This window comes from Vipera berus, assembly GCF_964194415.1.
Source record: "Vipera berus genome assembly, chromosome: 2".
Lineage (NCBI taxonomy): Eukaryota > Metazoa > Chordata > Lepidosauria > Squamata > Viperidae > Vipera > Vipera berus.
Window position 1 is genome coordinate 118,346,533 of NC_138203.1, and position 18,509 is coordinate 118,365,041.

General features: G+C 42.5%; 1 protein-coding gene across 1 annotated transcript in view; it reads left to right on the forward strand.

Moving 5' to 3' along the window:
* Positions 1-16,721: 16,721 nt before the first annotated feature.
* LOC308664386 (mitochondrial adenyl nucleotide antiporter SLC25A23-like) overlaps positions 16,722-18,509 on the forward strand; it is a 39,571-nt gene continuing 37,783 nt past the window's right edge. The window contains exon 1 of the mRNA XM_081321597.1: positions 16,722-17,010. Coding sequence (XP_081177723.1) covers positions 16,813-17,010 — 198 coding nt within the window. The 5' untranslated portion in view covers positions 16,722-16,812. The remainder of the gene's footprint in view (positions 17,011-18,509) is intronic.

Below are 18,509 nucleotides of genomic sequence, written 5' to 3' on the forward strand. Positions count from 1 at the left end.
GCAATTTAGTATTTAACATAAAATGTATTAAACCATTTAAAAGTAAAAGAACTGTAATAAGTAAATAAAATATTTCAGATGGAAAAGGGAATAATAATACCGTATTTTCCGGCGTATAAGATGACTTTTTAACCCATGAAAATCTTCTCAAAAGTTGGGGGGTCGTCTTATATGCCGGGTCGTCTTATACGCCGGAAAAAAAACAAATCAGTCGAGCGTCCCCGTTCTTGCAAAGCCGGGCCGCCCCGCGCAACTGAGCTAACTCCGGCGCGGCTCCGGGACACGGCTGGGCGGGAGCGTCGGGCGGCTCTCTCCACGCGAAGGCGGCGCTGCCCGTTGGCTCTTGGCCCGAGGGTAGGGCCTCGCGCCTGCCGGACTCACCTGTCACCAGCACCGCTCTCCCCCCCGTGGGGATGCGCTTCCGCCGGGCGGTGCTGTCGGAGATGAGCCAGCCTTGTGGCCGGGATCGGAGCTGCGCGGCCGTTTCGTGAGGCGAGAGGGCGGCGGGAGGGGGGAAGGAGGAGGAGGAGGAGGAGGAGGAGGAGTCCCCAGACGTGGCAGCTCTTCTCGCCGCCCGTGGAGCGAGGTCGGTGTCCTCATCAGCTGCCTTTGCCTTGGCCAGAGGGATGCAGGGTGGGCACTTTAAGAGGCAGGCAGGCGCGGCGTCCCAGGAGGGGCGTGGGCGCGGCAGTCGCTCTCCCGGTTTGGCAAGTTTCCTGGCGGGTGACCAAAGAGCAGCCTCTGCCGGCGCTTACTCCAATGCGCTGCAACTAGGAGTGCGAGCCACCAAGGACGGGAGAAGCAGAGCCAGCAGGCAGCCGCCGTGAGCACGGCGCTGAGGGGCAGCGGCAGGACGGCCAGCAGCCCCACGCGCAGCAGCAGCCGCCGGCTCAGCAACAGGTCCAAGCGCAGGAGCCGCACCGCCAGGCTGCCCAGGAAAAGCAGCCACACCGAGAGGCTGCACGCCCAGTCCAGCTCCATGAGGGGCAGGGCGGGAAGCCGGCCGGGAAGAGGGACCGGGAGCCCGGGCCGAGCGCACCTCGGCTGACAGTGAGAGGGAAGCGCACGAGTTCTAAAAAAGAAGCTGCGGGCGGATCTGCCCCGCCCTGCGCCCAATGGGAGAAGTTCAAGGCCTGGGGGGGAAGCAGGAGGGGCGCCGGCCGTGGCGGGGTGGCGGCTGCCCTCCGGCGCTGCCTGCCGCCCGGGAAACGCTGCGCCTCGGGGGCCGGCAGAAACGCGTTAGCAGTGGGAGGGCCGGCGGGGCCAGTCGGGCCTTCGCCTCCTCTGCGACGGGCAGGGCATGTAAGTATTTTTCGGCGTATAAGACAAAACCTTGAAAAACTTCTTAAAAGTAGGGGGTCGTCTTATACGCCGGGTCGTCTTATACGCCGGAAAATACGGTAGTGACTTTGGGCCAGTTCCTCTCTCTCAGCTTGATCCACCTTGCAGGGTGGTTGTGGGGAGGCAAGAGAATTAGTTATTGCTGCCACTTTGAGTTATATAAAAAAAGGAAAACAAAAACTTAAATTTAGGAGATGGTAAGAGTGTCACACAGGTTTGTGGAAGACAAATGTATGTGGAATTAGAGTCCAAAAGGGACATCAGGAACAAGAAGTAAACTCCCAAGAAAGAATTGCTTGTTGCAACTCCCAGGAATTGCTGAGGCCAAATTCCACACTATCAGACATGCTCAAACATGCTTACACAGTGGCTGTCAATTACAATGATGATGATGATCTAGCAAACTAGATGGTTTCTTGAGATTTTACAGAATTTGGAACATAGTGAGTATCAAGGAACGTTCCTTAACTTGTTTTCAGCCTCAACTATTTCCCTTGGATAACTATGGGAATTGCTCGTCAGCATCCCCAAAAGGCACCAGGGTCAAGGAAGTGCACTTTAAAATCTACTATTTAAATGTATCCAAATCTTGAAATGCTTCCTCCCTGCCATTCCTATTTTCTGCATTCTCCATTTTTCTTTTGGATGTAGAACTCACTTGTTTGACTGTGGAAATAAGGGATTTGAAGAAAAGGACATGAAAGAATTCTTGATGTTGCTTGGTCTCATTGGGGCTCTGCAGTCTCAGGAGATATGATGACAGAGCTTATAGTAGTAATAAATAACCACTTTGTAAAGCAATCTGGGCTATAGAGATGGCTGCCCTTTCCTTGAGCTGCATTCTCTAGCCTCAGCATGCAGCCACAAAGGAATTCCTGAAAGCTTCTTATACATGATGATTTAGTGTGATTTGAAATTAAGATACCTGCGCAGTCATGAATGGTTGACTTTAAAATAGCATTCAGTAATGAGGAAAAATAAAATTTAAAACTTAGGATCAGATACGATAATGAGAAATCAGTTTTCACTCATTTGCCCCTTGAAGGAGGCGGTGGTGAGACCTCTCCTCAAGAAGCCTGCCTTGGACCCAGCTGTGTTAAATAACTTTCGTCCGGTCTCCAACCTTCGCTTTCTTGTGAAGGTTGTTGAGAGTGTGGTGGCGCATCAGCTTCCTCTGGTTCTGGATGAAGCGGATTATGTAGACCCATACCAATCGGGCTTCAGGCCCGGGTACAGCACGGAGATGGCATTGGTCGCGCTGGTGAATGATCTCTGGAGGGCTGGGGACAGGGGATATTCCTCTGTCCTAGTCCTATTAGACCTCTCAGTGGCTTCCAATACCATCGACCATGGTATCTTGCTGCGGCGTCTCAGGGGATTGGGAGTGGGAGGCACGGTCCTTCAGTGGTTCTCCTCCTATCTCCTGGGACGCTCGCAGTCGGTGTTGGCAGGGGGGCAGAGGTCGACAGCGAGGCCTCTCGCTTGTGGAGTCCCTCATGGGTCGGTCCTCTCGCCTCTCCTGTTCAACATCTACATGAAACCGCTGGGTGAGATCATTCGTGGTTTTGGAGCTGGGTATAATCAATATGCTGATGATACCCAGCTTTTCATTTCGACCCCAAACCACCCCAGTGATGCCCTCGACGTGATGTCCCGCTGCCTGGAGGCGGTTTGGGTCTGGATGGGGAGGAACAGGCTTCGACTCAACCCTGACAAGACCGAGTGGCTGTGCGTACCGGCATCTCGGGATATTCAGGATATCCCATCTCTCTCTATGGGGGGTGAGTTATTACCCCCCGTAGATAGGGCTCACAACTTGGGAGTCCTCCTAGATTCACAGCTTTATCTAGAAGACCATATAGTAGCTGTGACTAGGGGGGCCTTCGCCCAGGTTTGCCTGGTGCGCCAGTTGCGGCCCTATCTAGACTGGGATGCCTTATGTACGGTCACTCATGCGCTCGTGACCTCTCGTCTGGACTACTGCAACGCTCTCTACATGGGGCTACCCTTGAAGACCACTCGGAGGCTCCAGCTGGTACAGAATGCAGCCGTGAGAGTTGTGTTGGGAGTTTCCCGACACTCCCATGTTACACCTCTGCTCCGCGAGCTGCATTGGCTTCCAGTTGTCTTCCGGGTGAGATTCAAGGTGTTGGTAATGACCTACAAAGCCCTACATGGCATAGGTCCGGAATACCTTGGGGAGCACCTGCGGCCGGCGTCAACTTCCCTCCGCCCAGTATGCTCCCACAGAGAGGGCCTCCTCAGGGTACCACCGGTCAAAGAATGCTGACTGGTGGCCCCCAGGGGGAGGGCGTTCTCTGTGGGAGCGCCAGATTTATGGAACCATCTTCCGGTCGAGCTCCGGATGGCACCTGACCTCCGCTCCTTCCGGCGCGATCTAAAAACTTACCTGTTCGAACAAGCTGGCCTGGCCTGATGGGATGGGGTTGGGTTTTATTAATGTGTTTTAACCTACTTTTTTAATGTGTTTTAACTTATTCATGGGCATTTTGTTTAATCTTTTTTAATTTTTGTATTTTGTCTTTTAATATGTACTGCCCTGTTCACCGCCCTGAGTCCTTCGGGAGAAGGGCGGTATACAAATAAAATAAATAAATAAATAAATTAAGTAGGCTTGTGGTTATTCACAGGCTAAAGATGGGCTGTCATTAAATGGCCCATTAGCACACTGCTACAACCACTTCAAAACTCTGTAGTATTTTAATTTCAAATTGTTTTATTAGCATTCACTGGCAAAACTGCAAATATATACATTCCATAACTTAATCTGAATCTTAATCTTATTTTTTTGTCCATAATAAAAGGTCACCCAAAGCTGTCTAGAATGTATTATTCATAGAGACAGGCTCTTGCTCTTAATTTAAAAATCTATTTCCTTTGTTTCCACATTATTTCAACCAAAACTTATGGGGTCCACTTTTCAGCAGTACATGTGACCAAAGGTTGTATTAGGCTAGTGCCAAAATTAAACTACAGTGGGTGTAATTAGGCATACGGTGACTCTCTTCCTTTAGTACATCACATCAGAAAAATAAATTAATACTCCAAGTACAACTTCCATCAATTTTGTAGGAGGGTGTGTGGGATAGAGCAAATTGTATAACATGTTATGCTAAGATAATGTAATAAAAATGAGTAACAGTTTTTATTAGAGCTTGGCATTTTTAAAATGCTGCCTAAAACTAAAATTCTAAAGATTAAGAAGTCTACAGCTTGGTATGCACTGTAAGGATTTGCTTTTCTAGGCCCTGGGGATATAGTTCAATCCTGCCCAAAATACATGAATAGGATAATGGTATGGGAAGATGGATAGGCTGTGCTGCTTCTCATTTTCAGTCTGTAAAATACTATTGTAAAGGAACTTTAAACATTTAATTTGCAATCATTAATTCCAAAGTATTGCTGCAGGATTAAAGGTGTCATGTATTATTTGAAGAGAAAAGATGCCTCCAAGGAAAAAGAAACCATTTGCATTTGTTTCAAATCTGATTCAGGATCTGAAACAAATTATGTACTGAATCAAGAGGAAGAGCCTTAGGAAACATTGAGTTGAATTGTCATAATTCTTTAATGTGTGTTTTCATCTGGAAACACAGCAAAATTTAGTTTTTTAATCCTAAACCCAATTTACTGACACTAAATGCTTAAAGTCCCTAACTTGGCTAGGAGCAGTCTCTAGGAATGCAAAGGCATGCTGGCTGAGGAATTCTGGGAGTTGAAGTCCACAAGTCATAAAAGGGCCATGTTTGAAGACCCCTGATCTATAGAGCAAGCCCCTACATTCTAATCTTTTTCCTACCTGGCTAATGCTCTCCTAATTCTCAAAATCCCCAGCCCATGCAGTCTCTGGCCATGCTGACCTGAACCTGCAGGAATTGCGGTCCTCTGGAGGATGTACTGTAGATTATGAAAGACTGGTCTAAGAAGACTGGTCACCATGGTGTAAAAAAGATGTTGAGACTCTAGAAAGAGTACAGAGGAGAGCAACAAAGATGATTAGGGGACTGGAGGCTAAAACATATAAGAAACAGTTGCTGAAATTGGGAATGTCTAGATAAATGAAGAAAGGGTGAGGGCTGACATGATAGCAGTATTCCAATATCTCAGAGGCTGCCACAAAAAACAGGTCAAGCTATTCTACCAAAGCATCTGAAGGCAGGACAAGAAGAAACGGATGGAAACTAATCAAGGAGAGAAGCAACCCAGAACTAAGGAGAAATTTCCTGACAGTTAGAACAATTAATCAGTGGAACAACCTGCCTCCAGAAGCTGTGAATGTTCTAATACTGGAAGTTTTTAAGAAGAGACTTGACAGCCATTTGTCTGAAATGGTATAGGGTTTCCTGCCTGAGCAAGGGGTTGGACTAGATGACCTCCAAGGTCCCTTCCAACTTTGTTGTTGTTGTTGTTGTTGTTGTTACTAAGATGTCTCTTCTCCTACAGAGATATACTCATGAAACTAATGATGTGACCGGTGGTACCAAACAACCTATGAAGGAGCTATCTTTATATGAAAAAAGTCATGCCATGATTAATTGTGGGTATTTAGGTGCCCAAACTATGCTGACTTCGTAGGAGGAAGTTATTGTGGAAACCTTTCTAGAATTGGCCCTAAGGTTGCATTCCAACGTACACTGGATTTACTCATCAGATTGGGTTGTAAACAGATTGACTGCAAGTTGTCATCCAAATGACAAGGCATAAAATTCATTTCAAACTGAAAAAGATGTGGAAGCTCAACTGAGTGGCTGGAAACTCCTGCTTCTTTATCCAAGTGGAAGGAGAATAGAAAGTTAATGCTTCAAATTGAACAGAATGTCTACTTTTCCATTTAAGAGAAAGCACACACACACACACCCCACAGATTGGCTACAGGTCATCTCCCTAGGGCAGCTAAGCCTATTAGTTCCAGTTCATCTCTGGGTCTGCAGGAAACATGCTCAGTGGGTGGGTTCTACAGCTGAAGCAGTGGAGCTTTGCAGCGTTAGGGGTAGCATTAGCCTCCCATTGGTGGAATGCTTTCTTCCAGGCCCTGGACACCCACCCCCTCCTTCTGCCATACCACTGTACCTCTCACAGCTCATTTTAACTGAACACTGGGGAGAAGACCTTTGCTGCTTGACTGCTCATCGTCTTCATAGGGCATGACATTTATTAAAAAGTGGGGCACTGTTCGGGGACTCCTTTGTAGGATCCCTTCTTGGCCAAAGAATGGAATGGAATGGAATGGAATGGAATGGAATGGAATGGAATAGAATAGAATAGAATAGAATAGAATAGAATAGAATAGAATAGAATAGAATAGAATAGAATAGAATAGAATAGAATAGAATAGAATAGAATAGAATAGAATAGAATAGAATAGAATAGAATTATGGAAGGGACCTTGGTGGTCTTCTAGTCCAGCCCCCTGCTCAAGCAGGAGAACCTATACCATCTCAGACAGGTGATTGTCCAGTCTCTTCTGGAAAATCTCCAGCGATGGAACGCCCACGATTTCTGGGGGTAAGCTGTTCCACTGGTTGATTGTCCTCACTGTCAGGAAGTTTCTCCTTAATTCCAGGTTGCTTCTCTCTTTGATCAGTTCCAATAACTGTTTGTCGTCCTTCCCTCTGGTGCTCTGGTGAACAACCTGGCCTGCTCTGCCTTGTGGCAAAGAGATTGGTTCATGTTGTGTTTTTTTAGTATTTCAAGATCAGCAGCAGTAAGAACATTCATGAGTCAGTTGTGAACTATTTGACAGGACTTGTGGTGAAAACAGCAAACTCAGAAAAAAAGAACATAAGCTGATATTGGAAGAGTAGAAAACGGATTCTCTACCTAGTCATCAATTACTATCATTGGTGCGAAAAAGATTGTAACTGTATATCCACTTCTCATTTAGTGGCTACCTTGGTTTGTGGCAATTCACAAATACACGGTATAACAGAAATAAAAGGTAATAAAAAATCATTTTCCAACCAATGCGTGCACTTCCAACCAAATCACAGGCACCTGACAACAACACTTGTTGGAATTAAAGTAAGGCTGGCACAGAGAGAATTTTAACTGATTGAGATGACAGCATCCAGTGGTTTTTGTAGCATCTCTCTTTCTCTCTCTGTCACTTATTCACTAAGTGTGCATTTTGCTTAACAACCTGGTCATTGGAACAGAACTTGGTCACTAAACAAAGCATGGATAATAATAATTTAATAATAATTTAATTTGTATACCGCCCTTCTCCCGAAGGACTCAGGGCGGTGAACAGGGCAATACATAATAAAAAACAGGATACAAAGATTAAAAAGTAATTAAACAACAATGCCCGTAATAAATTAATACATATTAAAAGTTAAAACCGATTTATAAAACCCAACCCCAACCCATCAGACCAGGCCAGCTTGTTCAAAAAGAAAGGTTCAAAAAGAAAGGTTCAAAAAGAAAGGATGAATAGTACTTTCAAAAATTCAAAGCATTTCACATGAATTATCTAGTTCAGTTTTGGTGGTTACCATTCCAGGCATTCTATTTTTCAGAGCAGTTTTCTCCCATCCTTAGACTTTCTTTCTTTTTTTTTAAAGTTTTACAATACATTTTATCTTTTACAATCCCTCCCCCCTCCCTCCACCCAACCCTTCCTAACCCTCCCTAACCCTCCCCCCCTTCCCCCCTCCCCCCTCCCCGACTTCCCAGAGCTAAATACAAGGTATAAAAGTAAAAACAATCATAAACAACCATATGTTAACAACAATAAACTATTAAGTCTATCGCACTCTAGCTCATATGAAATGACTACAAGCAATACTAATATCACATAAAGAAAACTTATACAAATGCTAAATGAAACTTTTTGGTCCCATATTTGTTCTGGATATAATCAATCCACTTTTTCCACTCCATAATATAACGTTGTTGCGAATGGTCTTTCAAATAAGCCGAAATCTTTGCCATTTCCGCCAGGTCAGAAACTTTTAGAGTCCATTCTTCTATAGTCGGCAGTTCCTCCTTCTTCCAATATTGACCTACTAGAAGTCTTGCTGCCGTAATTAAGTTCAGCATCAACTTGGTGTCCACAACAGTAGTATCTGTGATTATGCCCAATAAGAACAATTGCGGACAAAACTTTATCCTTTGCTTAAATATCTTCTGCATATTCCACCAGATTTTAATCCAAAAAGCTTTAACCTTTTTACAGGTCCACCATATATGAAAATACGTTGCGTCTTCGCCACCACATCTCCAACATTTAGGTTGATAGTTCGGATACATACTTGCAAGCTTTTTAGGATCTAAATGCCACCTATAAAACATTTTGTAAAAGTTCTCTCTTAAGTTTTGAGCTTGTGTAAATTTTACGTTCCTCACCCAAATCTTTTCCCAAGTGTCCATTGTGATAACTTCTTGAATATTCTGAGCCCACTTTATCATACAATCTTTAACAAGTTCTGTTTCTGAATCAATTTCTATCAATGCAAGATATATCCGTTTGATATGTGCTGGACCCTGATTTCTAATTTGCTTTACCAAATTTTCATCAGTCATTGAGAAACCAATTTTCTGGTCTTCTTTCCACCTGGCCCGTAATTGACCATATTGAAACCAAGTTTGAACAATCTTCTCATCTCGTAAAAAATTATACGGCTTCAAACACCATACGTTCCTCTCCAAACTTAAGATCTCCTTGTATGTAGTCACATCATGTTTGAAGCCAACATTTATGTTTTCGATTGCATGTTTCGGAATTGCCCATAAAGGTATCTTGTAGTTTAGCTTATGTCTATACTTTTTCCAAACTCTCAGCAATGCCTGTCTTAAAATATGCACTTTAAACACATTATCTACCTTCTTATCATACAATAAATATGCATGCCAGCCAAATAACAAGTCGTGGCCCTCAAGATTTAATAATCTCCCTTGTGTTAAATTAATCCAATCACTTATCGCTGACAACGCAGCAGCTTCATAATATAATTTAAAGTTGGGCATTTTAAGACCACCTCTCTCACGCGTATCCTGCATGATCTTAGATTTAACTCGTGGCCTTTTCCCTGCCCATACAAATTTATTGATACCCTTTTGCCATTCCTCCAAATTTGAATCTTTTTTAAGAATAGGTATCATTTGAAATAAAAATAGAAATTTAGGTAAAACATTCATTTTCACTGCTGCAATTCTTCCCAGTAGAGACAACTGCAATTTTTCCCAGCTCTCCAATTCTTTTTGAATTTTTCCCCATAACTTTTCATAATTATTTTTATATAACTTTGCATTTGAGGGTGACAAATACACCCCCAAATATTTAACCCTTTTAACACTCAAATCCAGTTAACCCTTCCCATCCTTAGACTTTCAATTGGATCTCAATTTTTCCCAGCTAACCTTTGGAGTTCTGGATCAGAATTTCATTCTATTTGAAGAGCAGTAAGTTGAGGTCGCTATTACTGACTTACGGAAGATATAGGAAAGTGGAGACCACTTTTGGACTTTTCGGTCAATAAAAATAAAAAAAAATGATTCTGGGATTTGGTGATTAAATTTGTTATAACTATTGAAATATTGTCAGTTTAACAGATATAAATTTTATTTTATATTTTAGTAGAGGATGTTTTATTAAAGATATTTGATTATTGAAATATCACGTTATTATGTGTGTTTGTGGAATTGTTATAATGCATTTATGAGTCATATGTTTTATTTAGAAAAAAAAGATTATGATATAACATTATGAGTTCATTGATGAATTCAGTGAAGCATGCTCCTTTTGCAGCTTTAAAAATAGCATTGCCACTTTCTCTGAACAAGTTGGTTCAAAAATGTGAAAAATTAATAAAATACATGAAGTTATTAGATATGAGAAGAAGATAAAAAGAAAACATTCATTATGCCTTTATTGAAGGCATCCCTCCTCCCCCTACAAATACCAGTTTCTCAAAAAGAAAAGCCCATTAAATATAAAAGGAAAAAAACATCAAGGTGCACGATAAATCTTTTTCATGCTACCCAAGGCCACATAATGAATTGAACTGTAGCATATCCAGGACATGCAAAAGGAGGAAAAGACCTTTATTTGACACATTAGTCATTGTGGGGAAGCATATTTTGAAGTATAAGACAAATTCCTGCGATATCATGGCTTTTTGGAAAAGTGGGGTCTGTATCTGGCCTGGATCCAGTTTCTCATAGATCAGTTTCTTGATCTATTAAGATACTGTACTATATTGCAGAGTTCCAGTTCCTGGGATCAACAATAGGAAGGTAGTACTGGTAAGAAAAGAAGGGTGGTGGATTAAATTAGCAGGAAAAACATACTTTTTACAGCTTACCTACAGGAGAGAAGCAATCATCTTGGAGCCACAGAGTAAAAAGAATGATTTTGGAACTGCAGAATTCACAGCCAGCAATCGGCAAACTGTCGAACTCTCAAATGGCCTCAACCATGCTCTTCAAAGTTGTGAGATGTGTAACTATCCCTGCTAGGTAACTGTTCAAAATCTGTTCAAATACAATTGGCTGTAAACCATCCCTATTTGCAAGCCCACTTCAGGACTAGACAGATTCCAGCTTACTAGAGATTGGAAGGGTCAAAAAAAAATTAACCCATGAGTAGAGATGGTTTTTAGGTCACCCATTTGCCACTTCTGGATCAGAAACCTCTCGGAAATCATAATCCCTACCAATCCCTGGCCACTTTTGCAACTATAAGAACTTTCAGCCTAAGGAAAGCTCTCTTTGCTCCCTTATGTTTTGTGGCACAGGTAAAGCTATGAAAATAACAGTCTAGAGATTAGACAATGCCAGTCCTGAGAACTAGGAGCAAAACTGAAGCTGCCAGACCATTCTTGCAACATTGTATTTAATTCATGAAAAATAGCCTCCATGATCCATTAAGGATAATACATCTGATATTATTTATATTCTTATAGAAATAGTTTATAGTTTATTTATCATCAGAAAGGCATGAGAAAAAGTGACATTTCTATTCTGTATGAGTAAACCCTATCCACCCAACTCTTTTTTTTTCTTTTTCTTTTTTTTAAAAACACACAACAACAACTCAATCCTTTCTTGGATCTTCTAAAGTTGTGGGTGTTCAATGCCAGATCCCCTCTCAGCCAGGCTGCCACAAGGGACAGAAACACAGTCAGTTAGTTGAAAAACAAGCATTTGGATAGAGGGTGGGGGTGAGGTGGGCTCTGCCTTTTCCTTCAGCAGTTGCAGAGTTAACAGCAATTCTGTGCTTTGTCTGTAGGTGGCTTGGGCAGGAAAGCAAAACAGGACAGCTCCAATCCAGAATCAGGCAGGCTTCATGGGCAATGCATGGGTTTACATTTCAGTTCTACATGCACAGCAAAGTGGTCGGGAAGGTGTGAGCATGCATGATTAACAAATTCTGCATCGCAAACAAATTACCCTACCAAACAGGAGGAAAAAGGAACAAATAGCCCATTCACGATTGAAGGATCTGGAGGCAAGGTATGTACCACAGCAGAAATTAAATGTGAAATTGCTTATGACGCTCTAATTTAGACAGCAACAGGCAGGGGGTAAGAAAGGAAGTATGAAAATGTGTGTGCAGCTGATTGGTGGAAGCATTTACATGTAATTACTGATGAGTGGGAAGCAGTTAATTCAGTGTGCAAGGAAGAAGGGAAGCAGCTCTCATGGGCTGGGTAATTGCATCTAGTACCTTTTTCCTGAGCAGTAAAATAGGGTTAGCATAACTAGATTGCAAAAATCCAAAGAACTACTAGATGGAAAGAAAAAGATATTATTATTATTATTATTATTATTATTATTATTATTATTATTATTATTATTATTTCTACATTGCCCATCTTACTTAAGTGACTCTGGGCAGTTTGCAACACCATAATAAAATCAAATAAACTTACGAATAAAAGGACAGATCAAAACAGTTAAGAACAAATTAAAATATACAAGAATAAAAATCAAAATTAAAAATTCAGAAGGATATAGAAAATTCTTAACTTGTCCTGCCTTTCTACCTAAAATGCAATAACGGAAATCAGTTTGATCTACAAATTAAGGGCCTGACTACGAGTTCTATTTCCACCGTAGGCATGAAAGCTGGCTGGATAACCTTGGGCCGATCACTCCCTCTCAGTCCAACTCACCTCACAGGATTGTCGTTGTGGAGAAAATAGGAGGAGGAAAGAGTATTAGGTACATTCCCTGATTAGTTATTTATAAAAATGATAAAGGCATAAAATAATCCACTGTTAAATTATTATTGCTATTACAGTAGTGTCATTACCATTCATGAAATTCTAAGATAAATAGCTGCTTCACCTTATCCAGTACAGTATGAGTCAGCCACCATAGAACAAGATGGACCTTTATTTTTTCAATGGATTTAAACTATGTAGAGAGCTGTATGTAGAACTGGATTCAATGGCTTAGGGGTGACTGATGTGGAAAATCCCAACTTGCCAACCTTATTCATGATCAATGAAACAAATGTATTGGAAATTTAACTGAATCCAAGCAAACAGAATTGCAACTACCCTCTTTCCTGCACACCTAATGCAACTATGATAAATGCCAGGTTGGACTAATGTGGCCTCCCGCTATAAGATCTATTTGGGCTGCAATTCCAGCCAGCCTTCCAAGACACTTGGAAAGTGTCAAGCTAGGAAAACTAAATTACTGCAAGAAGCTCTTCAATGGGCTATCCTCAAAAGCATTCAGATGCTTCAGTGTTTATTTTCATCATTTATTTCCCACATCATTAACATACAGTACATTTATTCATCATTCTTACTTATCAACAGAAGGTTCCCAGACATAATTGAAGGTGTCATCCAGGTTATTGTTATTGCTGTGAACATTTGTCTCAGTCATCCAAGTCATGATTGTCCCAAAGGTGCTTTTTTTTCTTCAAAAGGCAACTGGATTTTGTATTTCCTTGAAGACATTTCACTTTTCATTCGAGAAGCTTCTTGAGTTCTGAAGAAGTGAACTAAACTGAAGAAGCTTCTTGGAAGAAAAGTGAAACATCTTCAAGGAAATACAAAGAAAGTCCAGTTGCCATTTTTTTTGGGGGGGAAGCATCTTTGGGACAATTGAAGGTGTTGTACTTATTATCTGCAGAGCCTTATACAGTGTGGGAAAAGATTCCTGAAGTGTTGCCTCCACTGACACCTCTCTTTTTTAAAAAAAACCAACAACCCATTTTTAAAAGTTTTATACAGCAAAAAAAATATAGAAGTATATAAAGAAAAGAAGAAGAAAAAAGGTGTAGAAGTCCCAATAAAAAGCGTTCTGGCTTAATCTCAATATTAATCTTCAAAATTCTTTGAATCATCATACATATTTGTTTCCATTTTTATTTATTCTTTTGCTTTTTCACAACTCTACCATGCATGTTTTTTACATTTCCAACAATAACTAAAACACCTTAGATATTTTTTCCTATACCTCATCTCATTCTTCTCTACCTGAGAAGAGTGTATGTTTAAGAAGCTAAAAGGTGGGACAGGGCACAATTCTTCTTTAAATTAAGAAAATTTGACCCATAACTGGTCTCATTTTACATTAATGGTACACATTTTATAGGATGCTAAGACCATTCATGGTTATTCAGTTGCATCCTTACTTATTCTCCCTGCCCCCCTCATATCCCATTGTCTTATATCGCTGCTCTAGTTTGTTTTGTTTACTATTTGTTTTCATTTTTGTGTATATTACAGCAGAGTGTATCAAACTTTGTTCTATGGAACCCTACGATTCTACGAGAACTTGCCGGGTTCTGTGGGAAACTAAGAGCAAAGACAAACATTCACCAACATTTCTATCATTACAGCTTTGCCTCTTGATGAGGGGTTCCAAAACTGGTTTCATAGCTTGAAAAAGTTTGAAAACACCTTTATTAGGGTATGTTGTAAATGGTTGTCACGATTCATCTTAGAAGTTTCTGTATCAAAAAGCAATCGGGAGATATTTCAAATGAAGAAATGTAAAAGCACTGAAAGGAAGCTCACCTCTACATTTGGGGTTTTATTTTATGCTAGGCCACATTATGATACAACTAGGTTGTTATTAATGGGAGTTCAGATAAAACAATATTTGATTTAGTACAAATTACAGAATGATATCAGGGCTCGTTTAATGTTTCCTGATTACCAATGGGGGTTTTAGATCCTGCTACTTCAGTCTGCATTTGTTTATCTTTGGATATGCAAAATGGACCAAAGCATGATAGAAACACTACGGCACAAGTGTAAAAAAAAGGAAAGAGGCTCATTATTACATTAGAGTAAAAATTTGATGTGGTTGAATAACATAGCAACCCTGAAGTAGGAGATGATGTCAATGGTACAATGTTTTTTTTATTTTGCTTTCTATAGCTACTTTGATTTTGTTAACAATAAATTTAAATTATAAATATAGTCCTCCTATTGCTTACTAAAGATTTTATTAATGAATTTATCACAATTTATGCTTAAAACATTCATTGCCTATATCTGTCAACCTGGAACCAATTGCCACATTTTAAATATCAAGAAAACTTCAAATAGTGCAAAAGTGAATAATGCAAACACTTAATGCAATTCATTATCTGTTCTAATTGAGACCTAGTTGTACTGTATTATTTTTATTGAAATGGGTTTAATTGTTTAAGATGAGGGGTGTCAAACTGCTGGCCTGTGAGCCGGATGTGTCATGCCAAAACCACGCCCACCCCATTGCCGGCAATGGGAAAAAAGTCACAATACGTCATGACATGTCATGTGACATTGTGAGTTTGACACTCTAAGGGCTGGCCCAGAAACCAGGAGATTGTAAGTTCTAGTCCTGCCTTAGGCATGAAAGCTGGCTAGGCGACCTTGGGCCAGCCACTCTCTCTGTGCTGCCACCACGTGGCTGTTTTGGGAAATTATAATATGCTAATTGGGTCTGCCAGTACCTTTTCCCTTTGTGATGTATTTCCTATCCTGCTCATGATGCTGTACTAGGATCCACCCCTTCTGGGTTGGACTTCCCCCTTCTCCTTGTTCCCTTGTGTTCCATCCTCCATTGTAACGTCTGAACACAAGCCATGCGGACAGTAATCCTGTTACTGTCTTTTGACCTTAAAGTACCGTCCAGACTTCACCTGACCACACCTTCTCTGCTGTAATCTTCTTCTACATGCAAAATAAAGGTATTTCAGATGAACCAGGTACTTTACGAGTTCACTGTCTGGAAAGGGCTGTTAAATTGTGACTAAATTCACTTAAACAGACCAGTGCAAGTGTCTTAACAAGGAATTAAATTACTAGCACTGTGCTGCCACCACATGGCTGTGTGGAGAAATCACAATGTGGGCAGTCAGACCCTCCTACCCTATGACGTATTTCCTTTCCCCTCCCATTTCTGGGATGGACTTCCTCCTCCTTTGTCCCTAGAGAGCCATGCTTCATTAGCAGAAAACATGGGGTCCCAATATGCAGACCCTGGGAGCATTATCATCTTCTAACCTTGGAGACACCTCTGGAATATCTTGGAAATGCTGTACAACGTCATCTGAATTGCAATAAAGGTATTTCTATATAAAAGGTGTTTCTACGAGTTCAAACTATCTGGAGAGACCTGTTAAGGTTAATTATATCTGCTTACATAGACCATAGAAGTCTTACAAGAGATTAATTAAAGTACAACAGCTTCGATCCAGAATAAGCACGATGAGCTTTCGATCCAGAATACTCTCTCAGCCTAAAAGTAATAAAGGCAGGATGAAAAATCTACTGAACATTTTTAATAAATAAATGCCACCATGATGATGGAATATATACAAAATGGGTAAATGTAGAATCAGATAATGTTTTGGTAACAGTTAAAACCCATATAAACAGTGAGCTGGAATCATCACAGGAACACTGTTGTTATCTTTCTAGTAGCTTGGATTTTTCTGAAATATCGCATACTAGGAACTTCAAATGGTGCTCTTCAGATACGGCCCATAAGTTCACAAGCAATAGTGGATATCGGATGGGCGGGGTGAAGGCATTTTTTTTTCCTCCTCTTCGCCGTGGCGGCGAAATTCAAACCGGAGAAAAGACTTCCTGCTACATTTCTCAGCCAGTAAAGCTCATTGCATTGCTCTTCCTCTTAAAATTGAACTGAGCCCTGGATGTCCGAGCGTTGTTTTGATCCCGCGATCTTCTACGAGCCGCCTTCCTTCTCAAAGAGGAATAACGCTGTGCTAACACTGCAGAGAGCTTTTTTTAAAAATTATTTTAAGGGGAGGAGGAAGCGGCTGTGGGAGGCGACGTCAACCAACGCATTGTTAAATGCCCTTGTACGGGAGGGTGGAACCGATTTTGCAAAGCGAGACTGAGAGAGCGAGAGAGCGTGCAGGGGGCAACGACGTTATGGAGCCCGGCCCAGGCTGCGGGGCAAGAAGTGGTCCGCCCTGCTGCCTTTGACGCCGCCCTTCGCGGGGGTCTAGTGGGGAGAGCAAATGCCATGCTAGAGCCCCGCGAAGGCTCTGGGCCCCCGCAGCAGGTGTCCCTCCAAGAGGGCTTCCGCGATCCCGAGCGGCACCAGCGCTGGGCCGGCCTCTTCGAGCAGCTCGACACCAACAAGGATGGGCGAGTGGACATCAACGAGCTTCGCGAGGGCCTGGCGCGAATGGGCATGGAGGCCAGCCCCCAAGCCGAGCAGGTCAGTGGAGGAAGGCAAGGCTGGACTGAACACCGTTCGGCGGTAGATAGATAAGTAGTCTGCTGCTAAGCTAAGAGGCGGCACAGATGGGGCTTGACATCGGGTGGGATACTCGAGCCAGCTTCTAGGCGCCCCGGGCTTCATCCGTACGACATCTGCAGAATGGCTCTGCAGGGACTCCCCCCACGCCACCACCACCACCACCCAGCTCCCCCAAACCGCTCCTCAGCTCGGCTTTCCTACCTCCCTTTTCAGTTTCCTTGAAGCTGCAAAGGCGGCGCCTGGCCATAAAAAGAGCCTGCGGGGAGCTGGCTCTGCGGGGGTCTGATTCCACGCGTGGGTGCTGGGGAAGGACCTCATCTAGGGCGCCCAGCCTTCCGAAAGGAAACCCATAGAATCCCTTCGCACGCGCCGGATCCCTGCATACAGTAATAAGAAGGTTCGTTTGTGAGTCAGCCTGGGGCCAGAAAAGCCCTCGGTAAAAACCCCCCCCCTCCATAATCGGGAGAGGCAAGTAGAGTAGCTAAAAGCTGAATGATAGAAGGGTCAGGTGCTTGGCCAGGGGTCTTCAAACTTGGCCCTTTTATGACTTGTGGACTTCAACTCCCAGAATTCTGGGAGTTGAAGTCCACAAGTCATAAAAGGGCCAAGTTTGAAGACCCCTGTGCTTGGCTTTTAGGCCCGCTGTGTGGTAATTAGATAGGTCCGTCTTATAAGAGGCAGCTCTCTCGGGAGGCCGGCGCCGAAGGAGAGGGTTTCGTCACGCTTTAGAAGTGGGAATTTAGATGGCTTCAGCTTCTCACCCGGGTGATAAAAATCTAATCCAAGCCCTATGTAGAAGTCCTTTCTTTCATTCCCCTCACTCTGAGAAACACATGTTAGGGCATAGGCAAGTCATTGCAATTGATGTATTGCAGAGTTTTTATTTGGGCCCTCAGGCCAGTCCTGAGAAGCACATTCTTGCAGCAATGAAGGGTCTATGCTGTAAGATGCCTGCCTTAAGGTAACCCAACCAATTCCACATGCTCAGAGTTAGAAGCAAAGACACTGGCATTCAGCTGCTGCTCCCTTTAACCAGGCTTCTTAGAACTGGGCTGTCCTCAGGAAACCTGTACAGCAACAGCAATATTGCTCCAAAACCAACAAGGTGAATTGTGACACTTAAATACTGTAGTGATATTAATAGTATAAATTGCTGTGGATTAGAGTCCATTTCAGCCATACCACTGAAGTTTGCCTCATTTGGCAGCTGTGTAGACCTAGAGGAAAAAGGTAAGCAGTGGGGCCAGTAGCAACAAAATCCAAATAGCATTGCTCACTTAAAATAAATGCAAATTTGCACAGTAATCATATTCCCTGGATGATTTTTCTGGCTGCTGAGGACAGTAATGAAAATCCTCTGCAAGCACATGCTGAAAGTTATAGCCCAATCTAGAAGACAAGGGAAAGGCTCTTCTAAAGGAAGTATCCACTCACCAGACTAGTGGTGATTATAGGTA